This window comes from Morus notabilis, unplaced genomic scaffold (genome assembly GCF_000414095.1).
Source record: "Morus notabilis unplaced genomic scaffold, ASM41409v2 Scaffold248, whole genome shotgun sequence".
Taxonomy (NCBI): domain Eukaryota; kingdom Viridiplantae; phylum Streptophyta; class Magnoliopsida; order Rosales; family Moraceae; genus Morus; species Morus notabilis.
This window is the reverse complement of record NW_010374042.1, coordinates 646,449-660,958: the sequence shown is the minus strand read 5'-3', so window position 1 is coordinate 660,958 and position 14,510 is coordinate 646,449. Positions and strand designations below refer to the sequence as shown.

The following is a 14,510-nucleotide window of genomic DNA, read 5'->3' as shown; positions in this document are numbered from 1 at the left end:
TTAATAATAATAAGCCTAACCGAAAAGGGCATATCTCTTGGTCTCCAATATTGTTGTTTTACCGTGGGAGCGAGATAGACGGTTATGGTCTCACATAACAGTTGCTAAAAAGTGAAGCTGATAAAGCAGTGGAAAAGCCAACGACTTTCAACGAGCAAATCAACACAACTTTTCTCTACAGAAACCGAGGAAGGAAAAAAAAAAAAAAAAAAGGTAAAAGAAAGAGGCATACTTGAAGCACACGCTCTATGTTCACGTGACTGCACGCGATGTTAGTAAAAGATTTTTCCTGATTTTTTTTTTCAATTTTTTCATGTGCTTTTTTCTTTCTCAAATTAATTCAAGAAAAATATTCTTATACTGCTCACAATTCAAATTTTTTACTTACAGTATTTTTTCTTATATAAAATTCATTAACTCGAATTGTGAAAAACCGCGCATAAAATACAATGATCTACTTCAATTTAAAGGTTTTTTTAGTTAAAAAAAGTCAATACTTATTATTTATTTTATCTAAAAAACTCGATATATTTTATCGTGTAAAAGAATAGGTGGGTATATAAGCCCTCCCAAAGAATTAAAAAATTAAGCCTATCATGTTTCTTTTTATATCAAATACCCTCAATTTACTTTTAGTTATTATTATTATTATTATAATTATTATATTTGTAGGATAGGACTAATCATGCTAAATCCCCTAACTAGGGATGTGCAGAACTTGTTTAAAAAATAAATTTTAACTAATTGAAAAATAAAAATAAATTTACTAAGTGGAAAGGTCAACCCATTATAACCAATATGCACTTAAATATTAAAGTTTGACATTCAATATGCTTGGATAGATAATAAAGAGAATGAATAAATATCACAACTTTATCCACAAGTATGGGTACTCGTTAGTTAATAATTCAGGGACATTTATGAAATTATAATTAATGTCACATCACTATTTTGTTAGTATTATATATTATAAACAGTGAGAGTATTTAAAATTCAGGTATATAATTCAGGTATATAATTAGAAGCAAGATAAACTTTTTTTAAAGTTTGAGGAATATGTTAAATTAGAATATATAGTTAAGAGATATTTATGAATCAAGTATAACGATATAATTAGATTAATATTTGAGTGCACTAAATTTTACCGCCACACAGAATAAATATAAATGCGACATCTATATTTATTTATTATGAAAACAATGTGACTACAAAAATAAAAAAGAAAAAAAAAAAGAAATCTTGTTATTTAAGGATTGTTTTTGGTGGAAATGAGTGTCGAAATTTGTGATGAATATGAGAAGAGGAGTTAGATTTTTTCTTTTAATATGCATTGAAACTTGAAAGCAGGCACACCTTTATCAGAAATCAGAATCATTACGAACAAGTTCACTCTCATCTCTTTAGTAAGCATTTCACAATAAAGATTTAGAAATGAAACTGAAACCTATTGCAAGGACATTTTTCTATCAATTATTATCATCCGCCCACACAAACATAGATAGTCATTTCATTGTTTCTCAAGTCCACGCATTAATAAATCTAAAAAAAAAAAAAAAAGTCCACGCATTAATATTTGACATTATGAATAATTCCTGAAAAGGGAAAAAAAAGTATTGGCATCATGATTGGTTCCACCGGGGACAACTTGAATTCTACAAAGTTTTCTGTTTCATTTCGCCAAAGCGCAAATTAAAACCTCTATTGTACTGAAATATAATTATTAGCAAACAATGTACGATTGATTATTTAGATTTGGTCCTCCATTAAACAGTGCAATTCAACTTATGTTAATTGACATTTATGCTATGTTTGGTTGGTGAATTTGTGTCATAGTTCAGATCATAATTCTTGACTCGTTACAGTATTTTTTTCTTAAAAAAAACACACGTAAATAAAAAATAATTCTGAATTTATGAACCAAACATCTACTTAATATAAAATGGTCAAATTTAAGTAATTACTCAAAATACAACATATAAACTATTTTCGTTCTGAACTTAGAGGGGGTGACTTAAAAATCTTTCTATTGCAAGTGTGTGTAGATTTACTATTACACTAAACGTGGAATGACAAATTTAAGTTTGTAAGAGCATCTCCAGGGGATTTATCTAAATTTTAGCTAAATTTTAATTAAAATAGTTAGAAAACTATTTTAGCTATCAACTTTTTAGTGAGTCACTCAAACTATACTCTCTATATTAGCTAAAAATAGATTATTGAATATTTATTGAATTTAAATATAAATAACTTCATTTAGTTTAAAAAAGAACATTTACATTTATTATGGTTTGAAAGAATAAAATAATAGACAAATAAATTACTAACAACTTTTTACTAACTATATTTTGCTAGTGTGAAATGCATTTTTTAAAATAGCTAACTATTTAGTTAATAGTTAGAGTGAAAAAAAAGCAAAAAAAAAAAAAAAAACTAATTAATCATTTTAACTAAAAACATGAAATGACTAGTATGGTTGCAATTGCTTTAAGTACAAAACATGATAATTAAAAATTACTTGTCAGTGTATATAATATTGAATACTACTAAAACAAAAAAACTAATATGTTAATTTTATAGGGAAAAAAATTATTATGTCAATAGGCATGATAACAATAAAGTTAGAGTCCCTTAAAAATATGCAGACCATAAAATAATCACAGAGATTATAATTATAATTTTCGTAAGATCAAGGTGTAAAATGCAAATCTATTTTAGACTTGAAGATTTAACCCTCCTTTCTCTAAAAAAGGATTTTCTTACCTTCCTTTTAAAATGCAAATCTATTTTAAACTTGAAAATTTTATCCTCCTTTCTCTCGAAAGGATTTTCTCACTTTCCTTTTAAATCATCGGAAATTTCTCAATTTCCATGTATTCCATACCCCACTCACCACATAAAGCAGTACTCACCTAATAAATTAAATTTGCCCCCTCATCATAATAAACAAAAAAAAAAAACTTTAAAAAAATCAAAATATTTTTTTAAAAATAAAACCTCTTTTAAAAATGATAAATAAATTAGCCGGCAGCAAAAAAGAAAAAGAAAATAATAATAATAATAATAAAATCTAGCGCGTGGCAACATCCTTTTTATTACAGGAAATAGGAATGTCTATATGCATTGGGCTTCACAAGTTTCTCTCTCCTCTCTGTCTCTCTTCCCTGAAGAAAGTTCTGCAGTCTCCAGCGGACACTCCCTATAAGCGCGCACACAAAAAATAAAATAAAATATTTTTCATTTTGATTTTTATTTATTTATTTAGTTTTCATTTACATTTTTTTAACCGTTTCTTTTATTTCCATTTTATTATTATTTTTATTTTTTTTTTCAGTCTCTGAAACTCAACGTGTCTCTCAAAATCCCTCCTCTCTAGATCCATGTCTTCCTTCTTCAAGCCTCGGATCTGTGTCTAGGGTTTCCGTTCTCTCTCTCTCTCTATCTCTACATATTTTTCTTTTCGGTGGGTTTGCTCTGCTGCTTGGTCGGACCAGGGCATTTATTAGCGCAACCAGAGCCGTTATCAAGGTACTGTTGAAACCAACGATTCTAGAGTTTCTTACTGAAGATTTTTCCTCATTTGGCATTTTGGTTTTCGGGATTTAGGGTTTGTTGAGAGGCTGGTTTTGTGGGGTTTTAGTGGAGGAGAAACTCGCATTCCGGGTTGTTAGTGTAATTTTCAGGATTTTAGGGGTCTGGGGTTTGTGGAACATGATGTATTTTATTTTATTTTTTTGGTTTTGCAAGGCAGTAACTTTTCTGGGCTGGAATTTGGAAATGAGTTTGTTTTGAGGTGTTCATTTGAGGATTGAGTTGAATTCTGGGTTTTAGTTGGACTCTATATATTCATTTTTTTTATTTGAGAAATGTCATTGTTACAATTTTGAGATTGAGTTTGGTAGTTATGTGTGTGGAAGAAAAAGGTTATGTTGTAATGTGGAAGATTTGAGAATAGAGTGAATATTGGTTCTAAAGGAGGGTGGTCTTGCTTGGGGTTGTTTTGGTGCGTGATGGGTTGCATTTGTTGCAAGCCCTCTGCTATTGATGATAGTAAGGAGAGCCCTCGGGAGCGGTTGTCGAGCAAGGCCTCGTCCGATGTGCGGATTGCGAGGGTTACTTCGTCGAGGAGGGAGGAAGGGTATCAGGCAAAGGACCAATATGATACTAATGACGGAAGAGCAATGTTGATTGATAAGCATACAAATGGGGAGGCTCGGTTACACAGGGAGAATGTTGAGAGAAAGAGGGAGAAGATGGAATATGTTTTTGCTCAACATCCGGGAACTGGTAGCATTCCTAAAGCTTCGGAAGGGGAGCAGATTGCTGCAGGTTGGCCGACCTGGTTGGCCGCAGTTGCTGGAGATGCTATCAGAGGATGGGTGCCGCGCCGTGCAGACTCGTTTGAGAAGCTGGATAAAGTATGCTCCTTATCAAATTTAGTCATAGAGTAGCGATTGTGATGTGAAATCTTTCGTTTATTTAACTTGTTTTATCATTCATTGATCATACAAGAATGTCACAATAGTTTGAAATTCTCCTTCTTTTTCTTTTAGGATATCCACGTGGTTTTTAAACTTATACTGATTAGGGAGAGTGACATTTCTTGCTACCAGTTAATAGACGTCTAAGAATATAAACTATGAGTCAATTATCTTTATACATTGTTTGTGATGCCTTCTTACCTTAGTTAAATTGCTCATTGACTGCTTCTAGTGTGTCCTTGGTTTTAAAAACTCTGCTTTCTTGTGTTTTGGGTGTTGAACTGGATGCAACCTGATGCTTTTTTTTCTGTGTAATATTCCTGTTCTTTTTTTAGTATTTCATGTCTACTTATCTCACATCTGATACAATAATATTAAACCTGAGAAGGAAAGCTATGCCTATAAGTAAATGGGACTGAACCTAAGCTTATATTTTTCTTTTCCTTTTCTTAAGAAAGCTATATGATTTCTATTACCTTGTAACCTGGAGATGCTGTCGTGTTGGTTTTTGTAATTGCATCTATTTATGCAGATTGGCCAGGGAACTTATAGTAATGTCTATCGGGCTCGTGATCTTGATCAAAAGAAAATTGTTGCTTTGAAGAAAGTGAGATTTGATAACCTGGAGCCTGAGAGTGTACGCTTCATGGCAAGGGAAATTCACATTCTACGTAGGCTTGATCATCCAAACGTAATAAAACTAGAAGGTCTAGTTACGTCAAGGATGTCTTGCAGCTTGTATCTTGTATTTGAGTACATGGAGCATGATCTAGCGGGGCTTGCTTCTCACCCTGGTCTAAAGTTTACGGAAGCTCAGGTATACATAGATAATTTTGTTATTTATTACCATATACTGCTGCCATAAGTGTTCCAACTGAATCTCTTTCCAAAAACTATTGTCTGATAATGATCCTTGCTGTTTTGTTTAGCATGGCCTTTTGTCCATGCTTTCTTCTGAATCTAGTTCATCCATGTAATTTGGCTTGGCATTTAAAGTATTCAGGTGTAATGCTTCGCAATTGCTGAGGTCCAGTTCGTTTCTTTGCAGGTTAAATGTTATATGCAACAACTTCTACATGGACTTGATCATTGTCACAGTCGTGGTGTTCTGCACCGTGACATTAAGGGTTCCAATCTTCTTATTGATAACAATGGAATCTTGAAAATTGCTGACTTCGGTCTGGCAAGTTTTTTCGATCCTCATCAAAATCAACCTCTAACAAGCCGTGTTGTAACTCTTTGGTATCGCCCACCAGAATTGTTACTTGGTGCCACTTACTATGGCACAGCTGTAGATTTATGGAGTACAGGTTGCATACTCGCTGAATTGTATGCTGGCAAGCCGATAATGCCTGGAAGAACTGAGGTATTTAATTTTAATTTTAATTTGTAATATTTTTTTTTACTAGTTGAAGATGTAGCATTAGATAATTCCTGTGCTCTTTTAGAACCATCGTATAGTAAATAGGCAATTTCCAACAGTTATTACAGTTTCTAACAATTTATTATTTACCTATCTTGTGATGAGTACTCTATATGGATTCTAAGATGCGTAGGGACTGAAGAAAACTAAGGAATTATTACGAGTATTACCTTAAGAAACGTTTGAACAGTCCTTGCAATCCTAGAGATCCCTATCACTGAAATAACCAAACAGAAATTTTGACATGTTTTGTATTATATTTTCTGTTTGGTTCCTCATGTCGTTGTTGCTTTCAAACTTGTAGGTGGAGCAGTTACATAAAATTTTCAAGCTTTGTGGCTCGCCTTCTGAGGATTACTGGAGAAAGTCAAAGTTGCCTCATGCAACAATATTTAAGCCACAGCAGCCCTATAGACGCTGTGTTGCAGACACTTTTAAGGAGTTCCCTGAACCGGCTTTAGCACTTATGGAGATCCTTCTTTCCATAGATCCTGCTGATCGTGGATCTGCAGCTTCTGCTCTCAATAGCGAGGTATGGACTTTTACGTATACCAAGTTCTTTATAACGTCTCTTTGGTTATGAATTCTAATACTTTCTTTTAAAGTAGCCATATGATTACTGAAACAGACAAGATTATCGTTATTAGAGTTATTCTTCTCTTTGGGAAATGTTACAACCGTTACTTTGTTTTTATCTTCTATCCTAATCACGTTTTTTGTTTTATTTTGCTAGTTCTTTACAACAAAACCTCTTCCATGTGATCCTTCAAGCTTGCCGAAGTATCCTCCTAGCAAAGAGTTTGATGCAAAAGTACGGGATGAAGAGGCTAGAAGGTGATTATAATTTGATTACTTATTGTGTTGTTGTTGTTGTATGTTTGTTTGTTTGTTTTTGTTTTTGTTTTTTTGTTTGTTTGCTTTTTTTAAAAAAAAAAAAAATTTTTTTTTTTTTTTTTTTTTTTTTTTTTTTTTTTTTTTTTTTTTTTTTTTTTTAAAAAAAAAAAAAAAAAAAAAATAGTGGTTAATAAAGGACATTATCATGGAATCTAGTATTTTCTAGCTTCAAAAGGAGGTAGGTGTTTTGTATTTCTCATCAATTCTTATATTGCTGATTATAAGTGAGTTTCTGCGCATACAACTTATACAAGCTATATTTGGTTTGGTAGTAGATGGAAATATTTGAAATCTTGAGTTTCCAGTGGCAACATTTTTTAGTACTTATAACTGCGGTAGTAGAATAATTTCTGAACTAATTAAATATTTGTCTATTTTAATGTATAAAGTACATTGAACTAGATTATAGATTGTTCAAAATTCAATAATATCACTTCGACATATCTACGTGTTGCTGCTTGTTAGTGGGATAGTACTATGGAAGTAGGAATATATTGTTTTAGCTAGTGGTTCTGAGACTACGTTTAATCATCATTCAGATTTTGTTAGATTTTGGGATTTGAATAGTTTTGTGAATTGGTTTTTTTTTTCCCCAAGAAGTTAGCATTTTGTGTATACTAAAAATCTTGTTTGTACTTGCACTGATAGACAAGGAGCAGTAGGAAGCAAGGGACAGAGAGTTGATCTTGAGAGGAGAACAAGAGAATCTCGAGCCGTCCCAGCACCTGATGCAAATGCTGAATTAGTTTTGTCTATGCGGGTATCAGTTGATATGCTTTTACCTGAAATCGCTCATCCATTTAGGCTTAATGCCATCATCCATTTTTGGAAATACTCCCTGTTATTCAATTTTTATGTAACCCATTTTTTTTTTTTAATTTTAAAAAAATTAATTTCAAGTTATATAAGCTTATTTAGGCATCCTTTTACTTCTTGTTTTGAAAGGAGCATGTGTACTTCTGAAGTATGGTTAATTTATTATTCTTTTCCTGCTGCTGTTTTTAAATCAAAATTACCATGTTGTAAAATGGAAGTGTTAATGAAATGGCTTCGTTATATTACAGAAAAGACAAGGTCAATCCAATTCTAAGAGCCGGAGTGAGAAGTTTAATCCTCATCCGGAAGAAGTTGCTTCCGGATTTCCAATTGATCCACCTAGACCATCACAAGCTGTGGAAGTAAGTATTGATCCACAGAGCTTTAATCACAAGAGAGCATCACACTCAGGGCCACTGGCTCATCGGGCTGCATGGGCAAAGACTGCTAAGAACATAGACGATGCTCCAAAGGTGTCAGTCGGGGCCGACCTGTCAACAATGTCAGGTTTAGTGGTAGCAAGGAGGAGTTTGCTTGCCGAAGACCATAGAGATAGGTCTAGTTCTTTGCAACCAGAAGTTTCAAAAGTAACGGCTAGGTTTCCAAGCGCATTCAAGGAGACCACGGATTCCTCACGGCAAGATCAAAAGCCTCACATACAGGTCATAGGACCTAATCAAAAAGAAGATGGACGACACAGCAGTAAAGATCCTATTCCTGTGAGTAGTTTGATTCTTGCCTCATTCCCCGCCTTTCATGATGTTTTTTTTTTTTTTTTTTTTTTTTTTTTTAATCAAAATTTCTTTGTTATTGATACTTTGGTGATTTTGCAAATTGTCATGACTGTATATTTTTTGTTTATATAACGAACATCTATACATCAATAAAAGACTAGTTAGTAGTGATAATTGTTACCGTAGGAAATTGTGTACTGATCAGACTTATTGATCATCTATATGTATATTTTACTTCCTTGAAGTGCCCTGGTATTGGTTTCTGTCAAGTTGCATCATCTTTTTTGAGGATTGATGACATTTCTTCCCTTATTTACGTAATACTGTATTGATGATTCATTTTGTTTGTTTTACTACAGATTGGCTATGGATCAAAGGGTCACAAAATCCACTACTCTGGACCGTTGTTAGTCCCCTCCAGCAACATGGATCAGATGCTCAAGGACCATGATCGCCAGGTCCAAGAAGCCGTTAGACGTGCTCGTCTTGACAAGGCTAAGATCAGAAAAGCTCAGGTGGAAGGGGACCGAATATCAAACAATTCATTGTTTTTTTCTGGTCGATGAGGTGGTTCTTGTACACACCAAATCAAGCAAAGCATCATCAAGAAGATCTCACCGGAACGGAATTTGGTGGGTGATTGTTCCTTGTGAAATAGAGTTGTTATTGGTTGGGCATTTTTTCCCCCTTTTTCTTCTGTATAGGGACTGATTCTAGAGAAATAGCTTGTGGCCATCTTTAGGTAAATTTGTTACCTTAAAATCTCTCTTTCCCTCTCTCAGGTGTATTCTCATTCCACTTTGCCATTATTGTCTCCCAAATATGGTACATTCTTGTAGAGCTTTTTATTAGCCAAGAGCTATAGGTACGTGGGGAAGATGATATTCTCTTTTGTAATGAGGAGGGTAAGATATTGCATTTCTCTCATTGAAAATGCACTTTTGCATCAAGTTCCGTCACTTTGTCTTGTACTTTTGTCCCGGTTGGAGTTGGTGGCAGTGGCATTTTCCGACAAAAAGAGAATTTTATTATCAAGATTTCATTGAAATGGTCCACATTTAAAGTTTATAACCAAAAAAGTAATGTTTAAAACCAGTTTCTGAGGGGCCTAGTGATCATGCCAATTTGTTATTTTTGTATTTATTTATTTTTTTCTGGAAGTCATAAATCATGATGTCAAATCTATGTGCCTATTGCTTTGTTAAGGTCCCGTTTGTTCTATGAGTTAACCATAATTCAAACCTTGTTTTGATAGTGTTTTCTTACAAAAAGTTTAAATTTTTTTTATATTTTTGTGAATTTTTTATTCAAACTTTATGTTTGAACCTACAATTACGAACTATTGGCCTAAATCAATTTTAGATTCTGTTTAAAATCAGTCTTCTATTTTTTATTTCTCTAACATTGCTCCTCTTTTTGGTTCAACACTATTTATTATGCAAACCTGCTCGCTGTTGACATTGCCATTATCATTCACCACTTGTATGTTGTTGCTGCTCTCACTGCCCTTGCCATTAAGATCAGTTGTTGACTTTTTCTCAATTTATTATTCAAGTTATAAAGGTCTTCCAAAAAAAAAAAAAAAAAAAAACTGACATAAACAAAACCCACAATAAAGACCATCAGGCATCAGCATGGTTTTGATGACCTTTCCAAGGATAATGGAGCTCAAAATCACCATGCAGGGTGAGGATTTTTTTTTCTTTTTTTTTTTGTTTTTTTTTTTTTTTTTTTTTTTTTTTTTTTTTTTTTTTCAAAATTTACATCTTTGTTTTTCTGTGAAATTCATTGTTATTATTTTTTTTTTGTATATATTTTTTTAAGTGATTGGTATTTTGAAAACTACGCCACACAAATGGATATTTCCCCAAGATTTAGGTTTATGTTTTATGTGCTAAAACATGCCTGTTTCCTTTCCTTTGGAACAGGACAAAGAAATTGGTCTCATTTGGAAAATTGGAGGAAGAGGGAGGTCTTTGAACTATATTTGCATTTATCATGTCTAAAACACACCCTCATTTTACGTGGTTAGACAAGTTGCCATTCAAACCATTGGATAAGTACTGAAAAAAATCAAAGCACCAGATGGTGGGGTCTATTATGATGGCTGCAAAACGTATTGAATTCAAAGATTTGAAAATTCCAAACTTTTGGTTCAGTAAAAATACAAGAGGTGGCTAGTGTTGTACATTTAACTTGATTAACTTCCAAGAACCTGATTAACTCAAAATGCTCCACTATCAGGGACTATTTCTTGCTCTATTCTTCTCTCAACTCCTCTTCATCTTCCAATTTGCTTCTTCAGTTGAATTCACCTTCAATGGCTTCAATTCTTCTGACCTTTTGCTCTATGGTGATGCAACAATAAACTCGCGCGCTTTATCTCTCACTAGAACCTCCACTTTCTCCATTGGTAGAGCTCTTTACCATGCCAAAGTGCCCACAAGATCTCCCAACTCTTCCATTCTCCTCAACTTCTCAACCTCTTTCACCTTCTCCGTCACCCCCCATATAAGAACTTTCTCCCTGGCCATGGCTTTGTCTTTGTCTTTGTGCCTTCTATTGGCCTCCAAGGCGCCTCTTCATCTCAACATCTCGGCTTCGTGAACCGAACCAACGATGGCAATCCCGACAACCACCTGTTTGGTGTCGAATTCGATGTGTTCAAAAACGAAGAATTCGATGATATCAATGACAACCATGTTGGTGTTGATGTCAATTCCCTCACTTCTGTGGTTTCTCACAGGGCTGGATATTGGTTGGACAAGACCAATATGTCTTTTAAAGAGGTGAAGCTGAATAGTGGTGACAAATATAGAGTATGGATTGAGTATTTGAACTCTAATCTCAGCATAACATTAGCCAGTGCAAAACTTAAGAAGAAGCCTCGTAAAGCTTTGATCAAGGTTCCTCTTGATCTTTCTGGAGTCTTTCTCGATGAGATGTATGTTGGGTTCACTGCATCAACTGGGCAACTCCTTGAAAGCCACAAGATTCTAAGTTGGACCTTCAATAGTTGAATTAGTTAATGTTGTGTTTTGCTTGGACGAGGCCGAGTTAGAAAAAGTAGTACTCATAGGACTTAAAATTCCCTCAAAATATCAGACACGTATGTATCTTGGTATATATATGTATGTTTATGGTTTGTACTCCTTCCGCTTATGTTTTGTTTATATTTATACACACACACATATTTGCTCTTCATGTGTGTTACTCTATGGAAAGTAGGAGGAAAGCAATTGAAGGATGGAGTAGAATCAAAGGTACTAGTATCCTCGTATAGAGGAAATCTAGAAGGAAAAAGTATAAAACTCATAGATCCACCATATTTTAACCTTTTAATTTTGAACTATAGTTATTTTGCCCTTAATTATTACATTTTTTAACGAAAAAATATTTCAAAATGTGAATACGCTTTACAAATACCAATTCACATAGTCTCACACCGCAGTAGACAGAATGTCGATAGACAATTAGTTCCACCAGTGAATTCAAATGAAAACTCAAGGGAGAAAGTATGTATTGAGCTTTACAAATATAAGACACTCATGTCATGTTTACTTATTCGTAATCGGAATGGACAGAATTCGGAGTGGACAGGAATCGGAGTCAGAATAAGTTGTTTACTTAGGGTTTAGGAATCGGAGTCGGAATCAGTCCCAATCCCATTCATGCGTTTACTTATGTCCATAATCAGAACAAACTGTTATAAATTTACTTACCTATCATTTTAGTAGATTTTTGTGTGTTGAACTTAAAAAAAAAAAAGAAATTGTATATTATACTAACTATCTTAATATTAGGATAACTAATTAGTAATTAGATTTTTTTTAATCACACCAAATTAATCATCTAAATTAGGATAACTAATTAGTAATTAGATTTTGTTAATTACTCTCTTCTTTCGTGCTAAAAGTTGAGAGATGGTTACCCTACATTATCAACATATAAAATTAGATTTAGCATTACATTGCATATTATTGAAAACAAAAATCAGCTTAGAATATAGATTGAAAAATGAAAAGCAATAGACATAACACAATAATCTAATTATAAGCATGCAAAAAAAGCTATCTTAATTTCATTTAATTATTTGCATTAATATAAATCCGTCCATGGCACTAGTAAAAAAGAAAGAAAAGAAAAAAAATATCAAAAGAAGTGAGCAAGAAGATACAAGAGACGTGAAAGTAAATTATGACATTTTTCAATTTTTTACTTTTTACTTTTCTATTCACAAATTTGTTAGTAGAATTAATGGTAAAATCATAATTAATATTTACTATTAGGATTGAGAGTGCCAATCCGGTGAGGGGTGAGGGGAGTGCCAATCCCATTTCTCAACCCTAAATTGGTGTGAGACCCACACATTTTTACTCTCATTCCAAGATAAAAATGAGTAAGTAAACATGAGGTTGATTCCGATTCCCGATTTTCATTCCCCACTCTTGGTAAGTAAACATGCCATCAAAGAGATACATTAAAAATTGAGTACACACACAACTCTTTAACAAAATCTCTTTAGTCGATGAAAATAAAATAAAATAAAATAATGAGAAAATTGTAAAATTTACTTTTAAAAGTGTTTAAGTCTGGACTTTAACTATTTATTCTTGATAAATACCTTTTTATTAGTATAATTATTTGACTAAAAAAAATTACGAATAAAAAGTGAAGAATAAAAATTCTGATCTATGTACTTTTAAAAGGTATTTATTAAGATTACTCAAATATTATATCAATACGTTTCAAGAATCTCATAGCACCGAGGCTATGTAAAAAGCCTTGAAGAAATAAATCTAGCGGGCGAAAATGTCAACTAAACACTTAACAAACATAACAATGACAAAAAGTAATCGAGATGAGAACCACTGTTATTGCAAACGAAAATGAAGAAAATCCATAAGTTAGAACATTACAACACCGACCGAAGAGAGTGATGTTCCTTAACACAATAAAGAAAACGGCAAGAAAAGCAATCTGTAAGCATACACGCGATGATGGACGATACGCACACCACCAAATGACACGCAACCTATTTTACTAAAATTTTTTGGGCTTCGTTCATTTCGCGGATTCAAGTTTTTAATCCGAACTGAGATATGATATTTTTTGAGAGTTTTTAACTGTAACAGAAAAAATTAGACGTGACATTTTCTGAGAATTTTTAACTATAAAAACTTAAAATTAAAAACTCGAATTGGTCAAATGAACGAAGCCTTGGTTAAAGCGATTCCCAACATATAGTGAATTTTTATTTTCAACACTTGAAATTTTATCTCATATTTGCTTCTATTTTCCATCCAGCATGTAGTGAAGTTGTGAATATTTACTATGTGTTCACTTCACAGATTAGAATTTGTGATTTGAGTTGAGTGTATAGATTGGAGTTAGAATTTAAATTGAAATTAAAACTGAAATCAAAGTTACTGTTTAGGAGTGCACATGGTGATTCAAACCTTCCTCTTAATTCAAGTTATGAGGTGTTCACTTCACCAATTTCACAATTCCAACCAACACCTCCAATTCAAGTAGGGACATGAAAAAAAAAAAAAACCATGAATACACAAAAATTTAAAAAAACGCATACTACCAATTCCTAATAATGTTATGCACAAAAATCTAAAAATTTTGATCTTTAAATTGGTTAATACAATCCAACATAACCTGTTACAAAATAAAATATTTCATACATGAATAACTGATATGTGTTTAGCTAGCAATTGTTATTTTCACTATGAGCCTACCACATAGTTTTTGCTATTTCATCCCTCAAAAGACCCATCTCCTTTCGACTCGAGGTGTTTCTTGGTCCTTCAGTACTCCGATTTGGGTTATGATTTGGATTGACATCCTCATCTGCGTTGAAGTTGTCATCATGTTGATACATGCGTATGAAGTTATGTATTGCAGCACAAGCAATAGGTATTCTCATTTGCTTCCGCATCAGGTAGTTGTTGATAGCGGATGTTCCAAGTACGCCGTACAGAATACCACAGCAACGGCAGCTCCAAGAATGTAGTCATCCTCAGAGTCATATGTATCTGGACCATTGTTTCCCACATTTGATGGTCCGCCACTCCACATTCTGTCTGCCACTACAATTCACAATATACACACCAAAATGCAATATGGAAGCAATAATGTTATACTATCACAATGTTA

General features: G+C 33.2%; 2 protein-coding genes across 2 annotated transcripts; both read left to right on the top strand.

The window, feature by feature from the left end:
• The first annotated feature begins 3,279 nt into the window (after nucleotides 1-3,279).
• LOC21404350 (probable serine/threonine-protein kinase At1g54610) lies at nucleotides 3,280-9,390 on the top strand. Its single transcript, XM_024176454.1, has 8 exons — nucleotides 3,280-4,415; nucleotides 5,011-5,295; nucleotides 5,527-5,844; nucleotides 6,206-6,433; nucleotides 6,635-6,735; nucleotides 7,444-7,555; nucleotides 7,860-8,330; nucleotides 8,705-9,390. Exons 1-8 carry the CDS (start codon nucleotides 4,008-4,010, stop codon nucleotides 8,909-8,911), a joined length of 2,130 nt encoding a protein of 709 aa, XP_024032222.1. The 5' UTR covers nucleotides 3,280-4,007; the 3' UTR covers nucleotides 8,912-9,390.
• Nucleotides 9,391-10,246: 856 nt separating this feature from the next.
• Nucleotides 10,247-11,365, top strand: LOC112094745 (probable L-type lectin-domain containing receptor kinase VII.2). The gene is made up of 3 exons (XM_024176448.1): nucleotides 10,247-10,317; nucleotides 10,590-10,698; nucleotides 10,763-11,365. Exons 1-3 carry the CDS (start codon nucleotides 10,247-10,249, stop codon nucleotides 11,363-11,365), a joined length of 783 nt encoding a protein of 260 aa, XP_024032216.1.
• The last annotated feature ends 3,145 nt before the right edge of the window (nucleotides 11,366-14,510 follow it).